A 25587-nucleotide genomic window follows, 5' to 3' on the forward strand; every position below is an offset into this window, starting at 1 on the left:
AAGTGGAAAATAAAGTAGGATATGCTGATAAGATTCTAAGGGGGGTAAGAGACGACCGTGGCTGACGAGGGAAGTCAAGGACAGTATAAAAATAAAAGAGAAGACGTATAACATAGCAAAGATAAGCGGGAAGCCAGAGGATTGGGAAACTTTTAAAGATCAACAGAAGGTAACTAAAAAGACAATACGGGGAGAAAAGATGAAGTATGAAGGTAAGCTAGCCAAGAATATAAAGAAGGATAGAAAAAGCCTCTTTAGGTATGTGAAGAGGAAAACATTAGTTAAGACAAATGTGTTCAGTTAAACTTAAACTCTTTAACTACTTATAAGGCAGACTTTTTTAGACCACCAAGACCCTTGGTGGCTCTAGAAATTGTGGATGCATTGGTGATCATTTTCCAATGTTCTATAGATTCTGGATCAGTTCCTGTGGATTGCAGGGTATCTAATGTTATCTCACTTTTCAAGAAAGGCAGGAGAGAGAAAGCAGGGAATTATAGACCAGTTAGCCTGACATCAGTGGTGGGGAAGATGCTGGAGTCAATTATCAAAGATGTAATAGTGGCACATTTGGATAGCAGTAATAGGATCGGTCCAAGTCAGCATAGATTGACGAAGGGGAAATCATGCTTGACAAATCGTCTAGAATTTTTTGAGGTCGTAACAAGAAAAATGGACAAGGGATAACCAGTTGATGTAGTGTACCTGGAGTTTCAGAAAGCTTTGATAAGGTCCCACACAGGTAGGATATTGAAAATGGATAGAAAATTGGTTGGCAGACAGGAAACAAAGAGTAGGGATTAACGGGTCCGTTTCTGAATGGCAGGCAGCGACTAGTTGGGTGCCACAAGGCTCGGTGCTGCGAAAGCAGCTATTTACAATATACATTAATGATTTAGATGGAATTAAAAGTAACATTAGCAAATTTGCAGATGACACAAAGCTGGGTGTCAGTGTGAACTGTGAAGAAGATGCTATGAGGATGCAGGGTGAGTTGGACAGGTTGGGTGAGTGGGCAGATGCATGGCAGATAATGTGAATAATTATAATGTGAATAATGTGAGGTTATCCACTTTGGTGGCAAGAACGCGAAGGCAGATTATTATCTGAATGGTGTCAGGTTAGGAAAAGGGGAAGTACAACGAGACCTGGGTGTCCTTGTACATCAGTAACTGAAAGTAAGCATGCAGGTACAACAGGCAGTGAAGAAAGCTAATGGCATGTTGGCCATAATGAGAGGAGTTGAGTATAGCAGCAAAGAGGTACTTCTGTAGTTGTACAGGGCCTTGGTGAGACCACGCCTGGAATATTGTGTACAGTTTTGGACTCCTAATTTGAGGAAGGACATTATTGCTATTAAGGGAGTTCAGTGTAGGTTCACAAGGTTAATTCCCGGGATGGCGGGACTGTCGTATGATGAAAGAATGGAACGGCTGGGCTTGTATTCACTGGAATTTAGAAGGATGAGAGGGTATCTTATAGAAATATATAAAATGATTAAGGGATTGGACACGCTAGATGCAGGAAACATGATCCCGATGTTGGGGGAGTCCAGAACCAGGGCCACAGTTTAAGAATAAGCGGAAGGCCATTTAGAACTGAGATGAGGAGAAACATTTCTACAAAAGCTGTGAATTTGTGGAATTTTCTGTCTCAGAAGGCAGTGGAGGTCGATTCACTGGATGCATTCTAAAGAGAGCTCTTCGGGCTAACAGAATCAAGGGGTATGGGGATAAGGCAGAAACGGGGTGCTGATTGTGGATGATCAGCCATGATCACAGTGAATGGCTCGAAGGGCCAAATAGCCTTCTCCTGCACCTATTGTCTATGTATCTTTGAGCAGAATATTTGGCCAGTTGGCACAAATGAACATTTTATTTCTTATAAGTTCAATTTAATTTCAAATATTGAGGTAGTTGTTATGAATGTTATTGCCATTTGTTGTTTTTAATAAATTAATGAACATTAATAATGTCATTGCAGTGCTGAACAGTCTTCAGATCATAGGAATGGACTTGAAATATTTAGCACTGCTTGCTTTCTATTATGTTGTGGGAAGAATTCAAGGTAAGCAAATCAGTGGTGTGCTTTCTAAAGCCTGCTATAATTAGTTTTTTATTTATTATATTTTATTTTATATTTATTTATTACATTTTATTTCTTAATATTAATATATTACATATTTTATTTCTGAAAGGAGACTCAGAGGGTGGCACAGCGGTAGAATTGCTGCCTTACAGCGCCAGAGACCCGGGTTCGATCCTGATTATGGGTGCTGTCTGTGCGGAGTTTGTATATTCTCCTCGTGACCATGTGGGTTTTCTCCAGGTTCTCCGGTTACCTACAACCTTACCTATAACCTACAAACCTGCACATCTTGGGAGTGTGGGAGAAAACCCACGCGGTCACAGGGAGAAGGTACAAACTCCGTATAAACAGTACCTGTGGTCAGAATCGAACCTGGGCTCTGGTGCTGTAAGGCAGCAACTTAACTGCTCCGCCACCGTACCGCCCTTATTTAAAGGAATTAAAGGAAAATATTTGAAAGGCATGAACTCTCAGTAAAAATTCCAAAGATCAAATCGATGTAACAGAGTCTGTGCACTGTTACTGCTGTTTCATTGTAAATTCTGCAAGTGATTGATTTTTGTTGCTTTTGTTGGTAGGTAGTGTAATTGGCAAGTGTTCTCCAGATAAATATGAAGCGGTCGTCATTACTGAAGGGGAGCACGCCCGTATAAAGTGTAACCTGTGCAAAGCCTCCACCCTACTTGCCATGAGCTACTTTCATACACACGGATTTAACATCACCTGGTTCAAATATATACCTGAAGGTGGCCAGGAGAAGCTTTCAGAAGAAACAGCCAGAATTACCTATGATGAAATCTCATTGGGATTTTGGCCTGCATTATTGAATGACACTGGGAAATACTTTTGTTCCGTCTTGTAAGTAGCAATAAAAGTGATTATCCACGGTACAGATTTTTCACATTGCCACCTGTTATAACATCCAAATGACTCTTGGCAATGATTTTCATACAGATAGACACAAAATGCTGGAGTAACTCAGCAGGACAGGCAGCATCTCTGGAGAGAAATAATTAGTTTAAACCAGCATCTGCAGTTCCTTCATACACATAACGATTTTAATAAATGCTATTCCTATGTTGGTGGACCACCAAACATTTTGCACTAGAACATAGCACATGAACAGACCCTATGACACACAATATCTGTGCTAAACATGATGCCAAGATTAACACATTTCATCTATCTGCACATGATCCATATCCCTTCATTCTCTGCATATCCATGTGCCTATCTAAAAGCTTCTTAAACTCCACTATTGTATTTGACTCCACCACTTCCACCCTGGCAACATATTCTCAGCATCCATCATCCTCTACACCCTTCTCCTTTCAACTTTGCCCCTCTCACCTTAAAGCTATGCCCTCTAGTCTTCAGCATTTCCACTGTGGAAAAAAGGTTCTGACTGTCAACCCTGTCTATTCCCTCCTTAATGTTATATACCTCAGATCTCCCCATTACCTCTGGCGTTCCAGAGAAAACAATTAATTTGCATTCTAGTACTTTTTTAACTTAGGGTAGCCACTCCTCAAAGACAGGAATTTATTAGATTGTATATGAGGGTGCATAGATGTTGGTTGTAATGGATTTTGATACATAAGGAATGTGCAGCATTTCTAGTGAAACAGCCTAAAATAATATTTTCGGTTAAATTCTGTAATGAATACGTGTACAATGGCATGACAAGTTGCGTGGGGTAGGCCAAATTACCTAATTTCTTAAGAATCAAGATTGTTTTTATATTTACCACAGAGGAACAATTACATTCTTACCTTCTGCAGCTTCATAGGTTCATTCAAATCCCATGAAAAAATATACAATAATCAATAATATAATACATTAATAATTAGTAATACTAGATAACCAGATCAAATAGTGCAAAACTGAAGTCCATTGTGCAACTGATACATAGTCGGTCATTGTTGCTGAGATAGTGATTAGAGTGCAGTGTTCAAGAGCTTGATGGTTGTTGGGACAAAGCTGTTCTTGGAGTCATAGTCATACAGCATGGAAACGGGTCTTTCGGCCCAACCTGCCAATACCAACCATAAAGGCCCATTTATACTGGTCCCTCCTGCCCGCATTTGGCTCACATGAAATGCCATTAGTGCGAAAGGTTAATTGTGTTTCCTGCCCTACTGAGTAGTTCCAATATGCTCAGTTTCCATGTCAGCTAATCACCATTTCCATCTTGTTTTGCTTTCTCATCTCATGAACTGAGTGCTTTTACAACATGACCTGTTGCCCAGTAAGGGCAGAGTGGAGTTCATGTTAGGTTGATAAACTTAACTTGATATTATCAGACTCCTGCAACTAGCTAACCACATCTTCACCAGTGATGTTCAAATTGGCACAATATGCAATCACACCTCTTTCATGGTCATGTGTAGGAAGGAACTGCAGATGTTAGTTTAAACCAAAGATATAAACTGTTATAACACCCAAATGACTCCAGGCAATGATTTTCATTAAAATTGACACAAGATACTGGAGTAACTCAGCGGGACAGGCAGCATATATGGAGAGAAGGAATGGGTGACGTTTTGGGTTGAGTCCCTTCATCTGAAGAATGGTCTAGACCCGAAAAGTCACCCATTCCTTCTCTCCAGAGATGCTGCCTGTCCCGCTGATTTACTCCAGCATTTTGTGTCTATCTTCTTTCACTATTATGCCTGGCATGAGAAAGTGGTTGAGGCAGGTACAATGACAACATGGATAGGAAAGGTCAAGAAGGGTATTGGTTAAATTCCGGGCAGATGAGACTATCTTAGATGGATATCTTGTGCAGCATGGATGAATTGGGTTGAAGGTCCTGTTTCTGAACTGTATAATACATTGACCTTATGACTCTAAATCGCTTCTATGGTCTGTTCCTCTACACCCACATATCAAAGCTGAATTAAACTTATTTCACAGTACTTGTTTTTAATTTGTTCCTGTGTATGTTCCTATTGCTGGAATGGTCAGCATTTATTGTTAGCCTCTTACTGCCCTTGCGAAGTTAATTGTGGATCACCTTACCACTGTAATTATTCTGGTGAGAGTCCTCCCAAGACATTGTGACTAAAGACGAATGTGATTAGATTAGATTAGATATAATTTATTGCCACACAGCCAGGCTGGTGGAAATTTGGGTTGTCTGCAGCGATACAATAATAAAGAACACACAACCACAATAAAACTGTAACACAAACATCCACCACAGCATTCATCACTGTGGTGGAAGGCACAAAATGTGGCCAGTCCTCCTCCATTTCCCCCCCGTGGTCAGGACCAGAGTCCAGAGCCAGATCTGAATCGGGTTTAGGCAGAAATATCCAAAACACTTAAAAAAGGCTGGAGATTAAACATTATCGTATTTGTGGTTGTACATCAATATTAATTGTAATATTGCTGCATTTATGGCATTGATTTTCTGTTGACAGCAATGGAACTTATAATGTTAGTAGTGCAAGTACATATTTAAATGTGCACAAGATGGAAGGATTGTGCGATGATCACTTTTATAAATACACCGGCATTGTTGGAAGATTTTTCTCATTGCTTTGTCCAAACCTGGAAGATTACAACAGCGAGAAAAATAATGTTACATGGCTGAAGGTAAAATCATTTTTTAATTTTATGTACCTATTTATACCCATAGATTACATATCAGTTTTAATAGCTAAATTACTTACATTAATAAGATATGTGAAGAAGTTCTAAAAATCCTGTTAACTTCAAATGAAGATTTAAAAAAAAGTCTGTAAGAATATTGTGTTGAAAACACATCTGTTGGAAGAGTTATGGATATTAGTTAAAACAATAAGTAACACTTCAAAAGTGGGCAGCACAGTGGCTAGTGGGCGGCACGGTGGTGCAGCGGTAGAGTTGCTGTCTTAAGCCCCTGTCCCACTTTCCCGAGTTACTCATGAATTCTCCCGAGTTTTCCCCTTGATTCAAACTTGGAGATGCCAGCCGTAGGTACTCGGGGCTATTTCTTTTACTCGTGGACATTTTTCAATGTGCTGAAAAAATGTCCCGACTTACCTGATGCCCCGAGTACCTACGGCTGACATTGCGAGTCACTACGAAATATCTACGGACTCCTACGGCCTCCTACGGACTCGCTACGGACATTCCCCGAGTTTGAATCAAGGGGAAAACTCGGGAGAATTTGTGAGTAACTCGGGTAAGTGGGACAGGGGCTTAACAGTGCCAGAGACCCGGGTTAGATTCCTGACTACGGGTGCTGTCTGTACGGAGTTTGTGCGTTTTCCCCATGACCCACCTGGGTTTTCTCCAGGAGCTCTGGTTTCCTTCCACATTCAAAAGACATAAAGGTTTGTCAGCTAATTGGCTTGGTAAAAATGTAAGTTGTCCCTCGTGCGTGTTGGATAGTGTTAGTATGCAGGGATTCATGGTCAGTGTGTCGGAGGACCTGGGTCCGCACTGTATGTTTAAACTAAACTGAAGTCATTTATGGACCATAAGCAACTTGTAATATTGGAGTATGAGCTACAGTTCAATGTAAATACCTGCATTCTACCTTTTCCTTTTTTGTTCTATTGACCAATTGTTTAAAGAATTGTACTCCTACACCAACAATATTCAAAATCTGGCAACGATGGAATTAAGTTTCTTCACTTTAGTTTGAAAATAAGTCTGAATGCAGCAGTATGCTACGTAATGTCAACTTTGCAAACAATAGTGAATGAATTAACTAATTTTTAATGAGATTACATTTTTGTATTAGGTGGTACAAGGGCATAAAAGGCTAAATCCATTCCATCAAAAACAAAGTAATGGAAGAGTTGGCTCTTTACATGCCGTAATATCTAAATTGTGCAGGCAGAATTGCACTTGAATAATTCTCCCACTGCCAATGTCAGTCAACTCTACAGATTATTACAACAGAGTGCAATTCATAAAACTGTTAAAATCTATTAATAGAAAATATTTGCCTTCAGCGTTCAGGTGATAATCTTTAAGATTAAACCACTCATCTCCTGTGGTAATTAATCACTATGAGTCAATGGAATGAAAGATGATTGACTTCACAGTGTGTAATAGTTGGTGACCCTGATAGAGCAAATGGAAAATACTGCTGTTATATTCTTGTAACTTTCAGGACCGAGAGGACAAAGTTCACACAGGGAATACATATACCATTCAGAAAGTGGAGGAAACAAATGCTGGATGTTACTTGTGTGTGCTCACTCTAGAAAATGGTGGAGTGCAATATAATGTTTCAAGAACAGTGAAATTGCACATAGGTAAAAGTCATTATCAATAATTCTTTGCACTCCTGCACTCTATTCACAACATTTCCACATTGAGCCGGAAACCAAATTTGTCAATCCGGCTGACTTCCATGAATTGTGGAGTTAAAATTCAGCACTTCATCAACACTTCATAGAACAGTACCAGTCGCATATATTCCAGAGATCTTCCTTGCCACCTACTTGTTCTCAATCCCACAAGGCAATGTTCATTTGGCACATTTGGAAAGTGGTGAATTCATTAGACAAAGTCAGCATGGATTTAGGAAAGGTAAATCATGTCTGACGAATCTTATATAATTTTTTTCGAGGATGTAACTAGTAGAGTGGATAAGGGAGAACCAGTGGATGTGTTATATCTGGACTTTCAGAAGGCTTTCGACAAGGTCCCACATAAGAGATTAGTATGCAAACTTAAAGCACATGGTATTGGGGGTTCAGTATTGATGTGGATAGAGAACTGGCTGGCAGACAGGAAGCAAAGAGTAGGAGTAAACGGGTCCTTTTCAGAATGGCAGGCAGTGACTAGTGGGGTACCGCAAGGCTCAGTGCTGGGACCCCAGCTATTTACAATATATATTAATGATCTGGATGAGGGAATTGAATGCAACATCTCCAAGTTTGCGGATGACACGAAGCTGGGGGGCAGTGTTAGCTGTGAGGAGGATGCTAGGAGGCTGCAAGGTGACTTGGATAGGCTGGGTGAGTGGGAAAATGCATGTCAGATGCAGTATAATGTGGATAAATGTGAGGATATCCACTTTGGTGGCAAAAACAGGAAAGTAGACTATTATCTGAATGGTGGCCGATTAGGACAAGGGGAGATGCAACGAGACCTGGGTGTCATGGTACACCAGTCATTAAAAGTAGGAATGCAGGTGTAGCAGGCAGTGAAGAAAGCAAATGGTATGTTAGCATTCATAGCAAAAGGATTTGAGTATAAGAGCAGGGAGGTTCTACTGCAGTTGTACAGGGTCTTGGTGAGACCACACCTGGAGTATTGCGTACAGCTTTGGTCTCCTAATCTGAGGAAAGACATTCTTGCCATAGAGGGAGTACAGAGAAGGTCACCAGACTGATTCCCGGGATGGCAGGACTTTTATATGAAGAAAGACTGGATAGACTCGGCTTGTACACACTAGAATTTAGAAGATTGAGGGGGGATCTTATAGTAACTTACAAAATTCTTAAGGGGTTGGACAGGCTAGATGCAGGAAGATTATTCCCGATGTTGGGGAAGTCCAGAACTAGGGGTCACATTTTAAGGATAAGAGGGAAGTCTTTTAGGACCGAGATGAGAAAATCATTTTTTACACAGAGAGTGGTGAATCTGTGGAATTCTCTGCCACAGAAGGTAGTTGAGGCCAGTTCATTGGCTATATTTAAGAGGGAGTAGATGTGGCCCTTGTGGCTAAAGGGATCAGGGGGTATGGAGAGAAGGCAGGGATGGGATACTGAGTTGGATGATCAGCCATGATCATATCGAATGGCGGTGCAGGCTCGAAGGGCCAAATGGCCTACTCCTGCACCTATTTTCTATGTTTCTATGTTTCCACTTATACCTCAACATAGAAAATAGGTGCAGGAGGAGGCCATTCCGCCCTTCGAGCCAGCACCGCCATTCATTGTGATCATGGCTGCCCATTATTTTATGTCATCTCCACATGAGTTGTTGTTCGTCTGTGGAGCCATGGTCCAAAATTGGAATTCAGAGAGTTTTCTTTTGTCCTCAACCAAGGACACGTGGCAAGGTGGGATTCTCCAAGATGGGGAAAACTGAAAGAATGATTGTGCTGAAAATGGACAGGAAGTCAGATCGCAGATACTAAATGAAAGGAAAAGCTCAGGTGCCCAATGTGGCGACTCAAGGTTTGACAAGAAGATTTCAATAGTTTATGTCAGTTTTCCACATACCTACTTGAACACCTGTCTGTATCTTGGTTTCCATCTTTGTGAGTCAAAGGCACGGTACAACCCAACAACCTCTTAATCATTTCTCCTTTTAATAATCATCTGAGAAACAATATATCTATCCACACAGTTTGTTACTGATGTCACAAAATTTAAAAGAAAAGTAATTATTATTATATTTACAATCCTATTTTAATTATGGCCATAAAATTCACAGCTTGATATGCCAACTATTCTACCCAAGACCACAAGAAATGGCATAGTTGTGAAGGCAGCCCAGTCCATCACACAAACGAGCCTCTCCTCCATCGACTCCATCTACACTTCACTCTACCTCAGGGAAACAGCCAACTCTTACCCCAATCATTCCCTTTCTTCCCCTCTTTGGACAAAATATAAGAATCTTGAAAACGTGTATCACCAGATTCAGGAACAGCTTCTTGCACATTGAATGTCCAATCTCCCAATCTATCTCGTTGCGACCTTGGCATTTTTTTTGTAACCTGCACTCTCTCTGCAGCTGTATAATCATATTCCGCACTTTGTTTAATTTCTCTTTTGCATTACCAGGTACACTCACGCATGGTATGATTTGCCCTGATTGCACACAAAACATAGATTTTCACTGTGTCTCTGTACAAGAAACAAACGCCAATAGCAGTGCCAAGGGTAGCTAATTTAACTATGTGATAGGGTCACAATAAAGGTGATTATCAAATAGGAAAAGTAATTCGGAGAGTTCCCAGCAAATCCAAGGATCCCTCCCATGATGGAAGTTTTTCAGTGAAATATTTGTCAGTTGAGATCTGATGTGATCATCATTTGGGTCTATTCGAAAGACAGCACTTTAAACCTAGTCTGGGATAATAGCTGCATAATTAATTATTAGCCGTTTTGCAGACAATATTGCTTCCCGTGGAGATGAATCATTTAGTTTGACCCAATGGGAAGTCGTGTTCCACCACTAGATGCTAATCCTGTAAAAAAGAATTAGAAGTAAACGTTCCCCATCCATCAATTTGGTTCGGAGCCTGTGCCTGGGTTTATGGATGGACAAGATTCCTTATCTTGGCTGGTTTGCAATGGAAGAATTTTAAGCTTTTGTTTAATTTCAGTATCAGTTTAGTTTATTGTCACGTGTACCGAGGTACAGTGAAAAGCTTTTGTTGTGTGCCAACCAGTCAGCAGAAAGACAATACATGATTACAATCGATCCATTTACAGTGTGTAGATACATGATAAGGGAATAACATTTAGTGCAAGGTAAAGCCAGCAAAGTCCGATCAAGGATAGTCCAAGGGTCATCAAAGAGGTAGATAGCAGTTCAGTACAGCTCTCTGGTTGTGGTAGGATGATTCAGTTGCCTGATAACAGCTGGGAAGCTGTTTAGTTTAGTATGTTTACTGCATAAATGTGGTGTGATGGCCTTTAATTTAAAAAAAATAAGATCATAAGATCTGTTATTAACTACCATATTTTTCCCCACAGAGCATATTGAACCATTTATACCAAAAATAGTTTATCCTGGTAAAGAGGAAAAAATTGAGGTTGAACTGGGTATGTACAATTTAGAATAGTGAAGAGTTCTGAATGTTTCAATGTCATATTTATCGACAATTAAAATAATTAGTTTAAAAAAATACTGTAATAGGAACCTGAGAGGTGACTTTTTCACACAAAGGGTGGTGTGGATGTATGGAACGAGCTGCCAGAGGAGGTTGTTGAGGTAGGGACTATCGCAATGTTTAATAAACATTTAGATAGGTACAAGGATAGGACAGGTTTAGAAGGATACGGGCCAAACGCAGGTGGGATATGTTGGCCAGTGTAGGCAAGTTTGGGCCGAAAGGCCTATTTTCATGCTGTAAAACTCTATGACTATGATTCTATAATTAAATTAATTTTCATAAGTCATAGAAGCAGAATTAGGCAGTTCCACCCTCTGCCATTCAATCAAACTTGATCTATCTTTCCCTCTCAGCCCCATTCTCCTGCCTTCTCCCCATAACCGTTACTAATTAAGACTGTAAATCTCTGGTTTAAAATACCCAATGACATCCTCTGTGGTAATGAATTCCATAGATTCACCCTCATCTCCTTTCTAAAAGGATGCCCTTTTATTCTGAGGCTGTGCCTCTAGTCCTAGATTCTCCCACGAGTGGAAACATCCTCTCCACATCCACTCTATCCATGCCTTTCTCTATTTGGTAAGATTCAATGAGATACCCCCTCATCCTTCTAAACTCCTAAGATGCTACACCTCACATTTATCTGTATTAAATACCATCAACCATTCCTCAGCCCACCTGCCGAACCGATCAAGATCATGCTGCTATTTTGGACACTTCATTATCTACTTATAAAGTCTCTTTGGATTTTCTGTAACCTAATCTCCCAGAGCTATATCCTGCCCCCTTTTTGCTCTCCTTTTTGATTTCTTTCTTAAGTATGCTCAGTTCTCAAAACTCCTCCAAGGAAACACTTGATCCCAGCTGCCTATGCCTGTCCCACGAGTCCTTCCTTTTCCTGCGTTTCTCTCGTCAACCAAGCTTCTTTATTTCAAGCTTCCCTATTCCCTTCACTCTAACAGAAACATGCGTGCTCCGAACTCTCATCATTACATCTCACTTTCCAGGCGTCCCTTTGTCTACAAACCACCTGCTCACATCAACTTTAGCAACTTTCTGTCTAATGCTGTCAAAGTTGGCCCTGCCCCAATTCAGAATTTTAACTTATGGATCCAGATGGGAGGGATTTGTTATTTGGACCATTGGGATCTCTTCTGGGCCAGAGCTGAACTGGGCAAAAAGGAAGGGTTGCATATGAACTGGAGGGGGACTGATGTCCTGGTAGGGAGATTTGCTAAAGCTACTCAGGGGGATTAAACTGGTCTGGCATGGGAACTGGGACCCATAGTAGTGTAACAGATAAGAACATTGGAGCAGATGTAGAGGTTGAAGTGAGCAAGTCCATTTGGCTCTAAAGTCTATGAGTTAAGTCTGATAGGCTAAACAGCATTCATTTTAATGCAAAAATTCCCAAGAGGTAAGGCAGATAGACTTAGGGCATTGATGAACACAAAGTGCTGGAGTAATTCAGCAGGTCAAGCAGCAACTCTGGAGAACATGGAGAGCTTACATATCTGGTCTGGCCTAGAAACATTACTGATCTATATTCTCCAGACATGTTGCCTGATGTGCTGAGTTACTCCAGCGCGTTTTGTCTTTTTGTGCAAACCAGCAACTGCATTTCCTTGCAATATCAGGGCGTAGATTATTTTTTTAAGAAAAAAATGACAACGGGGTAAATTACTTTACTACCTGTACAAAAGCAAAGTTTAAAGTAACGAGCCTATATTTGTTTTAGGAGATAAGAGAGAAATCGAATGCAAAGCTGTTCTTGGCTACAAAGACAATGACTGTATGCTATATTGGACATCTGAATACGACTATTTTGGGATAGATGCAAATGAAACAGATACGAGGTAAGAGGTGTACTGATATTGAAATATACTCTATCCTATGTCATCTTCTGTGTGAGAAAATAGACCATTGGACGTGATATCCTCCACAGTTCAATTATTGGCTCAGTTAATTCTCAGTCTCATAACTCAAAGGTTACAAGAAGAAGGTAGGTGAATTGGGTTGAGAGGGAATGGCGGAGTAGACTCAAACGGCCGAATGGCCTAATTCTGCACCTATGTCTTATCAACATATGAACGTATAATTTTCTGCTTCATATCAACTTTTACTGCATTGAGAGTTCCTGCTGGATGACAATCACTGGAGAAAATAACCAACATTTATTTTCATATTAATTGAAAAAAATCCACAGAAGTAAATTTTCTTTTTTGTGTTATTAATCCAAAATCCCAACAAGTCTGTTCCATCCAGAGTAAATGTGTAATTTTAATAACGATCCATCTTACACCTTATTCTATTGCAGCTTAAAACAGGAGGAGTCCTGTTACACACAGGGTCTTGAATGCCTGAATAACATCATTCAGTATTTTTAACAATGAAACTCTCACACTTCTTTTTCCTTTAGATCAATCACAGAAAACAATCGAGTATATTTTATAAACCAACTTGTGTTCAAAAGAATCAAAGCAGAGCATTTGAATCAAGCTTTTAATTGTTGTTTATTATGTCCAGAAACTAAAATGGTTTGTAACGTCATCCTGCTGGAAAAAGGTACTAATTTCTTTAATTTTAATACTTGGACATTAAATGGCAGTTGGTCCACTTCTAATGGTCAATATAGATCAGTAAGCTTTAAACCTATTTAAAATTCCATGTTTATTTTATGTCAGAATAGCTGGCCTCAGCTTGAGTAATAATTATATGTTTACAATATTGTTGTTGGTTGGGTGGTGCCTGTGGTTGATACTTGGATAGAATTGACTTGTGGAGAAAATAAGGAGATACAATAGAGAACAAATGGTAAGCCATTTGGTCCTCTGAACCTCCACCACTATTTAATAAATTATATTATTTGATCGTTAGCTTCCCGTTTTCTGTCTGTTCTCCATAGCGCTGGATGTCTCGACAATCCAAAACCTATCTATCTCAGTTTGGAATATTCCTCACAACACAGAATCCAGCTGCTTTAGGTGGAGAATTGCAAAGATTCAGAAGGATAGAGATTCCTTCTCATCTGAGTGACCACTTACCCTGAGATTATGTCTCAGGGTAAGTGTCCCCTCTCCCATTGGTACGGAGCTTTTGCATTTTTACATTATTATATTAGTTAATATGTACTGAGGGCAAATTTTTTTTTTCCAATACTCCCCATTCACAATTACTTTTACATTGAAGTGATTGAAATCCAAGTGAAGTTTAAATGGCATAAGAAAAATAAAACCTCCGGAATGGATGATATTCATTACGTGGTTGGTTGGAGTCAGTATCAGCACAATTATTATATTAAACTTTGAACCTTCAGATGTCCTGGTTCAAGCTAAAACTAAAGACAAATAATAACCTCCTCACATTCCCCTGCAAGTATCTCTGTCACACCTTTAAAATATCCCCCTTCTTTGAACAAGCTCTTAAACATCGCATTTGAATTGGTTTCCATCTGATTACACTACTTGAGGATGTTCATCTACGTGTTCAATTAATAAAACAACGAGATTGGGGACATTTCTATTCAACCTGTCAAAGGAATTGTGGGGGGGGGGGGGGGGGCGGTTAGAAATAGTCAGTGAGGTAAACAAACATAATAGTTGAGTGGCAAATGACAATAGTGCTACCTTCCCAAAATTTAACTGAAATAATGTGTTATCGGGGCTGTATGTTGTGACAGAGAGCCTGGCACCTTACATGTCATTTTAATATTACACTTATCCCATCCCCCTGGATATTCCGGATTAATAAATTAAAGTTTTGTCAACTAATTACAAATTAAGCTAATTACAAATAAATAACATTTGCCAACTTCGAAACACAAAGTGCTGAGCATTGGGATCCAGACATCATGGACAACTGGCCTCAGTTCCCCGGTCACATCTGGCAGTGTTCTCCGTCAGAACCAGGGGCTGCGGAGCGTTTTTGAAAGTGGGGGGGCTGAGCGATCACTGAGTAGCCGGCGATGGAGTGCATCGGAGGGGGGTGTCCCCCCTCCCACAGTAGGAACTTTTTGAAATTTGATGTATTAAAATCATGTTTTAGTGCATTGTAGAAGTATGATTTCAATGTTTTTTGTTTGAAGTATTTTTAAGAGTTAACTTTTTCAGGGGTAATTTTTTCCACACAAAGGGTGGTGGGTGTATAGAACAAGCTGCCAGAGGAGGTAGTTGAGGCAGGGACAACCCCAACATTTAAGAAACAGTTAGACTGATACATGGGCAGGACAGGTTTGGAGGGATATGGACAAAAAGCAGGTAGTGTAGCTGGGACATGTTGGCGGGTGTGGGCAAGTTGCGCCGAAGGACCTGTTTTCACACTGTATCACTCTATGACTGCATTATACCTCCACCATGCATGAATGCTTCAAAATCACGTGGTCTATTTTTATTGCCATATATAGTCAAGCATAGAAACATATAAAATAGGTGCAGGAATAAGCCATTCGGCCCTTCGAGCCAGCACTGCCATTCAATATGATCATCTAAAATCAGTACCTCTTTCCTGTTTTTTACCTATATCCCTTGATTTCGTTAGCCCCAAGAGCTAAATGCTCTCTTGAAAACATCCAGTGAATTGGCCTCCTCTGCCTTCTGTGGCAGAAAATTCCCCAGATTCACAACTCTCTGCGTGAAGAAAGTTACAAAGTCAAAGTACAAAGTCGTAAAAGGCCGATCTATCCCTCATGTCTGCTCCACCTTCAATAAAGTCATGGGTGATTTTTAATTTTTATTTATTTATTTATTTTTTACATCAAGAGGATTTCCTGCTTTAATCCCATATCCCTTGATTGCTAAAGATCTGTCAGTCTCCATCTTAAATGTATTCAGTGACTAAGCCTTCACAAGACTTGTGAACATTCCATTCCAAGATTCACTGTCTTCCACGTAAATACATTTTGTCTCATCTCGGTTCTGGATGGCCGAGCCTGAATTTTTAGATTGTGACATATGATTTTGGACACCCAACTAGAGTAAATATTATCTCTGCATCCATCCTATCAGTTATCAATGAGATAACCTTTCAAATATATAAATTTAAGAGATTATAGTCTCAGTTTACGGAGTATCTCCTTACATCACATCACATATCTGCCATCCAGGAAAACATTCTGAGCCATTCCATCTCTGGCAGGTGTATCCTTCCATAGGTGGGAGATAATTGTAGCAACTGTAGTACTTGGTGTTCCCTGTGATTAAGAGAGGCTACAATATGTGATTGATATTCTGTATTTATGAGACCAATTACAAATATTATTTACTTTCCTTAGACAAGCATGATACTGGTCGATTATGCGTGCTACTGTTCACAACCTTGGCTCTTATTATCATTGTAGCAGTGATTTATGTCAGATTCAAGATATACTTTGCCCTTTGTATCAGGGACTTCACCTGCAAGGATGAAACTCTGCAAGGTAAAATTCTGAACTAAACCCTTTGTATACAAATCTTATTTTGATCCACATCAAAGCTGATCAGATAAACATTGAATCAAAGGAATGGATCTGCTGCAGAAAGCTTCACAGCTTATTTCACCTTTCCCCTTCCCCACAAGCCCCAACCTCCTGTAGCAATGTGATCTCTGCCATTCTGGAACTGTCAAAGTCAAATTTATTCGGCACATGCACCAACCAAGGTACAGTGAAATCAACTGCAGCGACACAGTTGAAAAAAAGAACACACAATACACAATAGAATCCAACATAAACACCCACCACAGCATTCTTCACTGTGGTGGAAGGTCCTCTTCCAACTGCAAAATCAATTTACAACATTATAGTGATTGGAAGTATAGTTGTTTCATGAGTTTATTTTCAAAAGACTGCATATTCTCAGCAGGGACACACTATTCCTGTCACTAAGATATTAAGATATTATCGGGAAAAAAATGGCGGCGGCAGGAGATTCAAATTAACAACGGTCCCTTACCGCGAATCGGCTTCAACTGCTTCAATTGCCGACTGCGGTTTCTTTCCATCCCGGGCGAGGTCTTGACCTACCACCTGACGTGGGACCATTGGAGGGTCGCTCCGGTTGCGGTGGTCTGTGGTGTTTTTTGGCCGTTTTGGGCCGTTGAACGATCGTCCCCCTGCGGCCTATATTGCTAGCTGCTAGCTGCTAGCCGCCAGAACCGCTAGAATCCCTGCACGCTGCCCGGAGAGGGCGCTGGCGTTGACTGTTCGCCGCTTCTCCGCCCGCTGTTTCCCCCCCCCCTCCCCCCCTGTCTGTTACCTACCTGTTACCTGTTACCTACCTGCCTGTCTGTTCCCTGCCTGTCTGTTCCCGCCTGTGCACCATCGATGCTGGACGCTGGGCACCTCCTGTGCCTGTGCATCATTGACGCTGGACAACTCCCTGCACCAGTGAGGGAGCTGGATCCTCTCTGCACCCGCACCGCTGGACAACCTCTCTACACCTGCACTGCTGGACAACCTCTCTGCACCTGCACTGCTGGATACTCTCTGCACCCTCATCGCTGGACTACCTCTACACCTGCTCTGCCTGACAACCTATCTGCTCCCTCAATGCTGGACACCTCGCTGCATCTGCACTGCTGTTCAACCTCTTTGCTCCCTCACTGCTCGACACCTCGCTGCACCCGCTCTGCTGGACAACCTCTCTGCTCCCTCACCGCTGGATACTCTCTCCACCTGCACCGCTGGACACCTCTCTGCACCCTCACCATCATGCTCAAATATTCAACTCTACAAATGACTGGTTTCTTCAACAACCACATCCCATCCTGCATCCAAGTCATTAAACAGCTTAGACTTCTACGTCGACCCCGTTTCATCCACAGAGGCTCTCGGCGCTAGCTTGTTTACCTCAACCACGGACATTCCATTCCATCCATCTGCTCACTACCACGCTCTACCCCCCCTCAACTGCGTCACCCCCCACCCCAGCTGACCGCACGCACTGTCAACCGGGACAACCTCAGATCTCTCCAGCCTGCCCCCATCCCTCCACCCTCTCATAATGCCAACTTTGCCCTCCTCAACACCAGGTCGCTCAACAACAAAGCCCTTGCCCTCCATGAACTAATCCTTGACAACACTCTGGACTTCCTTCTGCTCACTGAGACCTGGCAACAACCCAATGTCTTCTTCTCCCTCAATCAAGCATCCCCACCTGGATTTAATTACATTTCCAAACCCCGCCCCTCCCGCCATGGAGGTGGCCTCGCTGTTATTTTCAACCAGAATTTTCGTATCACTGAACTCACCTTCCCCCCAGTAACATCATTTGAATTCCTCGCCTTCAAAGCCCTTTCCTCCATGACAGTCATCCTCATTTACCGGCCACCTAAACCAAACCCCTCCTTCCTATCTGACTTCACTGAACTCCTCACATTTGCCTCATCCCTCTCCCCACGTCTGCTGCTACTTGGTGACTTAAATATTCACATGGACTCCCCCACCTGCAAGCTCGCATCTGAATTCGCCTTTTTACTTGACAACTTCTCTCTCACTCAGCACGTCACCTTTCCCACCCATGACGAAGGTCACATCCTTGACCTGGTCTGCTCCACAAATCAACCGGTACTTCGACCTCCATCCATGCCTCTTCCCCCTATCTGATCATAAGCTTATACGGTTCACCATCCCTTCTCTGACACCTCGCCCCCGCTTCCTCCGAGAAATCACCTTCTGTAATCTAAAATCCATTGATCCCCTCCATCTCTCTGACCTCCTCTCCACCACTCTCCCCCTGGACTCAGCCCCCATCTCACCTGATGATCTCACAAACCATCTCAACTCCACCTTGTCTACCTCCCTTAACACTATGCCCCCCCTCAAAACATGAACCGTAACTTTCAACACATCCTCACCCTGGTACACACCTGCACTTCGTAAACTGAAACAGACTGGTCGCCAACTCGAACGACTAATAAAGAAATCATCTCTCACAGTCCACCTTGAAGCTTACAAACTCCACCTCACTGATTACAAAGATGCCCTCATTGCTGCAAAATCTGCCTACCTCTCCTCCATATTCACTGATCCCTGCCTAAACCACAGAACCCTCTTCTCCACAGTGGGCAACCTCCTCAAGCCTCGAGCAAACACTCTCCCTACCTCTACTCCGGATCTCTGCAACTCATTCCTCCACTTTTTCGCAGATAAAATCAGCACCATCTATCAATATCTATCCTCTGTACCCGACTCCCCAGCATCTACTCCACCACCTACCAAGGCCCCTCCTTTCAACATCTCCACTGACCTCCTTACCCCTCCTCCACACTGCATCCTCTCCCAGTTTGACCTGGTCACCCCTATTGAAATCTCCAATCTCATCAGCTCTTCCAAACCCACTACCTGCTCCCTCGACCCTCTCCCCACTCCCCTGCTGAAGTCCTGCCTCCCCGTTCTCTGCCCCTACCTCACTAATCTCTTCAACTCCTCATTGTCCCAAGGAATTGTCCCCTCCGCTTTCAAAACTGCTGCTGTCACACCAATCTTAAAGAAACCTGGTCTTGATCCCTCCTCTCTCATTAACTATTGCCCAATCTCAAACCTCCCCTTTCTTTCAAAAACCCTGGAGCGTATCGTTGCGTCGCAACTTCATTCCCACCTCCTTGCGTATAACCTACTTGAACTCCTCCAATCTGGCTTTCGCCCCCTCCATAGCACAGTAACTTGCTCTCCGTCAAAGTCCTCAACGACCTCCTCACCTCTGCTGACACTGGTTCCCTCAACATCCTCATCCTCCTCGACCTGAGCGCAGCCTTCGATACAGTGAACCACAACATCCTGCTCACCAGACTCAAAGACCTCGGCATTGAAGGCTCTGCACTCAGCTGGCTCCGTTCCTACCTTTCCAACAGATCCCACTTCATCTCTCTCCACAACCACACCTCTGCTACAGCCACAGTCACTCAAGGCGTTCCCCAAGGCTCCGTACTCGGCCCCCTCCTCTTCATCATCTACATTCTCCCCCTTGGTCAGATACTCCGCCACTTCAACCTGGACTTCCACTGTTACGCCGATGACACCCAGATCTACCTCGGCACCAAATCCCATATCTCTCCCATATCAACTCCTGTTTGTCAGCTATAAAAACCTGGATGCAACATAACTTCCTCAAACTCAACAGCGATAAGACAGAATTCCTCCTCATAGGCTCCAAAGCCACACTCAGCAAAATCAATAACCCCACTCTCACCATCGACGGCACCACTGTCTCCCCATCTCCCAAGGCCCGCAACCTTGGCGTGATCTTTGATTCCACCCTCTCCCTTGAGCCTCACATCCGCCATATCATTAAAACCTCCTTCTTTCATCTCCGCAACATCGCCAAACTCAGACCCTCTCTCACACCTCCCGCTGCTGAAAGACTCATCCATGCCTTCATCTCCTCCCGACTGGACTATTGCAACTCACTTCTCCTTGGCATCAGCTCCACCTACATCAACCGACTCCAACTGGTCCAGAACGCAGCCGCCCGACTCATCACCCACACCAAATCCTGGCATCACATCACTCCAGTCCTCAAACAACTTCACTGGCTTCCCATCTCCCACCAGATCACCTACAAAATCCTGATCCTCACCTACAAAGCCCTCCACCATCTGGCCCCCCCATATCTCACTGACCTCCTCTCCCCCTACCAACCCTCACGGTCCCTCAGATCCACATCAGCCGGTCTCCTCTCCATCCACAAGTCCAACCTCCGTAGTTTTGGGGACAGAGCCTTCTCCAGGGCAGCTCCCAGGCTCTGGAACTCCCTCCCCCAACTGATCCGCAATTCCGTGTCCCTCACCATCTTCCAGTCCCACCTCAAGACCCATCTCTTCACCTCTGCCTATCCTTAGCCCCACGTCCCCCTCCCTTTTCATCTGTGCATTAATTGCCTCATATTGTGTTTTGAATTGTATTCTGTCTTTACTTTGTGTACTAGTCATGTCTCTACTATTTATTTAATTCCCCTTACATGTTTTTCCTCTACCTGCTAAATTTTTGTAAGGTGTCCTTGAGACTCTTGAAAGGCGCCCATAAATAAAATTTATTATTATTATTATTAAGTCCGGACTACCAGACTGCTAAACAGCTTCCTGCCACAGGCTGTGAGGCTGCTAAACAGTCACTCTGTACTCACAGTCATCTGATTCTGCGGCTTTGCACTGACATTTTAATAACTCAGGCACTGGCCACTCAAATCAGCTGTCCTGGACATTTTAGTGATTGTTTTTGCTGTATTTTAATGTTGCTGTTTTACCTGCTTTTAACTATTTATACTGTTTCATCAAGGACTGGATTGTTTTTACTGTTATTATGTGTGAAATGTTTTAAGTTTCATGTGCGATGCTCCGGTATTCCCTGGGAAACGTCTTCTCATTTTGCACTGTACAACTGTTGCTTTGCAAGATGACAATAAAGGTTGATTGATTGATTGATTGATTGAATTGAAAAACCTGTTCAAGTCATTTAACTTGAGTCCAATATGTATCCTCCAACTTTGGATTTCATTTTAAATGAGCACTACGACATGTGGTCCTAATGACACAATGACCAAAGGTTTGGTGGAAATGGGCAGGTCTTTACCTATTGTTTTCAAGGTGTCTGCTTTGGTTTAGTTTAATTTAGTTTAGAGATACAGCGCAGAAACTGGCCCTTTGGCCCGCCGAGTCCATGCCGACCGGCGATCCCTGTACACTAACACTATACTACATACTAGGGACAATTTACAATATTTACCGAAGCTAATTAACCTACAAACCTGGACATCTTTGGAGTGTGGGAGGAAACCGGAGCACCCAGGGAATACCCATTGGTCACGGAGAGAACATACAAATTCCGTACAGACAGCACCCATAGTCAGGATCGAACACTAGTAAGGTAGCAATTCTACCACTGCACCACCATGCCGCCCAAATGAGCTTTAGATGAAAGCCTAAAACATTAGACCAGCAGATTTTCACAATATGCATATTCATGACTGGAGCTTTCCATTCAGCGCAGTTCATCCATTGGAATATAAGGTAACATTCAACAGCATGTAATAATTAGTACAATGAATATAATGATCAATACTGATGCTTTGGATTTGCCTTTCAGATAGTAAGGAATATGATGCATATGTACTGCTTCTTAAGAGTAACGAGGCTCTCATCTGCGCTGAGGGAGAATATTTTGCTTTGAAATTGTTGCCTGCAATTCTAGAACAAAAATTTGGTTATCGGTTGTGTATTTTTGAACGTGATGTTCTTCCTGGAGCAGGTAGGAGTGTCTCTTCAACTTCAAATTGCAGTTTCAAAAGCACACCTTTATGAAAACATTTATTAGCAGTCACTATCTAGTCTAGTTCATTAAATCTTTTCGTTGTTTCACCTCCAAACATGAATGTGAAGATTTCATCAATTTCTTTGTTTCTGACACTGTGTGTGCTGCTACTCAGCAAAACCTATCCCCTTGCATTTCTAAGCCCCTCTCCCCCTCTCTAATTTCTTCTCTAATTGTTGTTCACAGAGTACAACTCATGCATTCCTTTTAATGTCTACCCAACTTTGTTTTGTAGACAACATATCATCTGGTATTGTTTAGTTTAGTTTTGTTCATACATGCAACATAGAAACAGGCCCTTCGGCCCAATGAGACCACATTGAACATTGTAGCAATGTCACAAAATGTTGAGATTTTAAAAATCAAGTCTTTAATTTATCCCCAGATAAAGCATAAAAAGAAGTTTAATTTGACACCTAATTCACTTTCATATCTTCAGTATGGTTATGGCCATTTTCATACTCGGAAATTGGCATCTTGTTCCCTATTGCTTTTTCATTGACTTAACAGAAAAGCTGTGATCGAGAACATTTTAAAGCCCATAACTTTCTTAAAATTTAAGAGAACTGAAATAAGCATTCTGAAACAAATATGAAACAATCTTCCTTAGATGAGTTGAAATTAAAGCATATAGTTAGTTAGTTAGTTACCTAATTGTAGCTAATTACAAAATTCAATTACTAGATCTAAACATCTATCCATTTCTTAAGAATAGATTAACATTTTTAAATAGCCTAAGTGTCCAAATAACATTCACACAAGAATTCACAATATAACATACCTTTTTAATCTCATTGTCATGGGTTTATAGGCCAAATGGAAGGAATTTAATGTTTAATACCTGTAAATTAATGGCCATTTAAATCAGATTGCGAGTGGGATTTTCTGGACCGGAACCATTTGGAACGTTGAGGTTGCAGTGAATTTAGTCCCCCACATCGGCAGCAAATATACTGCCGGTTCGTCGGGGGGAAAAATCACCGTTTCGCAACTTAAAATGTGAATTAAATACATCTTAAGAAACACTTTTATACATAAAAATAAACTACTTTCTTTTACCTGTCCCCTACATAAAATCCGGCCCCGTTGTCGGCATTGATGGCTTCAGAAGCTGATTTTAAAATAATTCCAGCGATTAACTTGTCGGACAATTTTTTTTAAAAAACACACAGAACGGCAGTCGGAACGATTCTTTAGCAACATCTTGCACGCCAATAAAATATAATTCAGGACCAGGTCGGGAAAAAACCCAGTTTTAACCCCGCCCCCCCCCCCCCCGTCAAACGCGCCAAAATCGCGCACACGGCCAGTGGCAGAATTGCAGCGCCGCTGAAGGTAAGTATTGTAACATACCTAAACATTGGTCACCTATTCAGACTAGCCCTATGTTACCCACTTTCACATCCACTTTTTAAGCATAAGAGGCAATTTTACAGAAGCCAATTCACCTTCAAAACCTGCATGTCTTTGGGATTATGGCAGGAAATTGGAGCAGCCAGAGGAAACCCATGTGGTCACAGGGAGAATGTGTGCAAACTCAACACAGACTGCACCCGAGTCAGCATCGAACCAGGGTCTGAGGCACTGTGAGGCAGCAGGTCTACCAGCTGTTCCATTGCATCGCCCATCATTGTGAACACTTTCTTTTCATTATGTCTTGTTTTAAATTCATTCATGGAAATTGCGCATTGCAAAGCCAGCATTAATTAACCATCACTAATTACCCTTGAGAAAGCTCAAGGTGGGGTGTGTTGTTTAACTATTGGAGCCAGTGTGATGTAGCTACACCCATAGCATTACCTGAAACTGTTGAATTCAAAACTGAGTTCCAGAGGTATTCCTCCAAAGTATGTGGATGTCACAGGAATGATAAAATCATGAAACATTTATGGAGAGATAAACAGACTTCACATTTCAGTCAACAATTTTTCATCAGAATTCTTCACAGGTGCTGCCTGGTCTATTGAGCATTTTCAGTATTTCAGTTTCAACCTTAAATGTCAGCATTTGCAATTTTATATTTGCCTTTCAGAGTAAATTCTTGATTTAACACATTTGACAAATCTGAATTAGTTTAGTCTTAGTTTAGAGATGCAGCATAGATACAGGACCTGCGGCCCACTGAAATTCACCGACCGTCGATCACCAGTTCACTTGATGTATACATTATCCCACTTTCTCACCCACTCCATGCATATGATGGGCAAATTACAGAGGCCAATGAACCAACAAACCCACAAATCTTTGGGACCCAAGAGGAAACTAAAACACCCTGAGGAAACCCACGTGGTCTCCAGCTAAGAATAGTATAAAATGAGCCATTAAAAATATCTGAGCATAAAGATTGATAATCTGTAAAATAGTTAATGTTTGTGTTTTTAAGTGATTTATTTGAGCATCTACTTTTTTTTCTTTTCAGCTTTTGCAGATGATATATTTTCCTACATGAACAAATCCAGGACATTGATTATAATCCTCTGTGCTGAACTATTGGAAAATGAGAGTTCCATGTATGGCCTGATGTCAGGTCTTCATCAGGTGTTAGTTGAGAGGTTAATAAAGCCAATTCTTATCGAATATAATCCAATAAGAGACATTACATTTTTACCACAGTCTCTTCAACTTATTCTGAAATCAAACAGGACGGTGAAGTGGACAAATGAATCTCTATTACAGAATTCATACTTCTGGAAAAAGATAAGATACCTTATGCCAGCAAAGTGCATTAAAAGAACTCAATTCTACTGAAGTGGAAGAAGTTTTCACATTATCTTTGACACTGGAATCTGATGATCGAGTATTATTACTGATATTGATTCGGGGGAACTATTAAGTCTATGGCAATAGAATAAATAGTTTTGGAGGTAGTTGAGATCTTGAAAATAAATTACAAAATGATTGACTAATCAATAATCCAAGCACAACTTAATCTTTCGCCCCAGCTGTTACGAGGCAACTGAACCATCCTATCACCAACTACAGTGCGGTCCTGATCTCCCATCTACCTCATTGTATACCTTCGAACTATCTTTAATCAGACTTTACTGGACTTTATCATGCACTAAACATTATTCCCTTTATCCTGTATTTGTACCCTGTGGCTTGATTGAAATCATGTACAATTGGTGAGGAAATTGACAGAGGGAAAACGGAGACTTTGCTTTAAGAGGCCTTATTGCATGATATCATGGAGTGATGGAGGCAGTTAACTGCTCACCAGTTCTCTGTCTTTGCAGCCGAATTAGCCGACAGTTATACAGTGCAGTAAACAACTTTTTTTGTTGGATACAATTATACGAAAATATACTTCGTCCTTGCCTATATGTTCTCCTGTTATTACTGTCTACTACATGGGTATTAATTATTTCATTAGTCATAAGATACTTGTTTGTGTTAATCTTGATCAACAACGGATGGT

General features: G+C 41.6%; 1 protein-coding gene across 1 annotated transcript in view; it reads left to right on the plus strand.

Moving 5' to 3' along the window:
* Nucleotides 1-25474, plus strand: part of LOC116973990 (interleukin-18 receptor 1-like) — a 28284-nt gene extending 2810 nt beyond the window's left edge. The window contains exons 2-11 of the mRNA XM_033022124.1: nt 1984-2067; nt 2667-2946; nt 5514-5688; nt 7199-7343; nt 10749-10817; nt 12627-12744; nt 13308-13453; nt 16158-16301; nt 21945-22106; nt 24589-25474. Coding sequence (XP_032878015.1) covers nt 2010-2067; nt 2667-2946; nt 5514-5688; nt 7199-7343; nt 10749-10817; nt 12627-12744; nt 13308-13453; nt 16158-16301; nt 21945-22106; nt 24589-24917 — 1626 coding nt within the window. The 5' untranslated portion in view covers nt 1984-2009 and the 3' untranslated portion in view covers nt 24918-25474. The remainder of the gene's footprint in view (nt 1-1983; nt 2068-2666; nt 2947-5513; nt 5689-7198; nt 7344-10748; nt 10818-12626; nt 12745-13307; nt 13454-16157; nt 16302-21944; nt 22107-24588) is intronic.
* Nucleotides 25475-25587: the final 113 nt, after the last annotated feature.

The sequence above is a fragment of the Amblyraja radiata genome, chromosome 6 (assembly GCF_010909765.2).
Source record: "Amblyraja radiata isolate CabotCenter1 chromosome 6, sAmbRad1.1.pri, whole genome shotgun sequence".
Lineage (NCBI taxonomy): Eukaryota > Metazoa > Chordata > Chondrichthyes > Rajiformes > Rajidae > Amblyraja > Amblyraja radiata.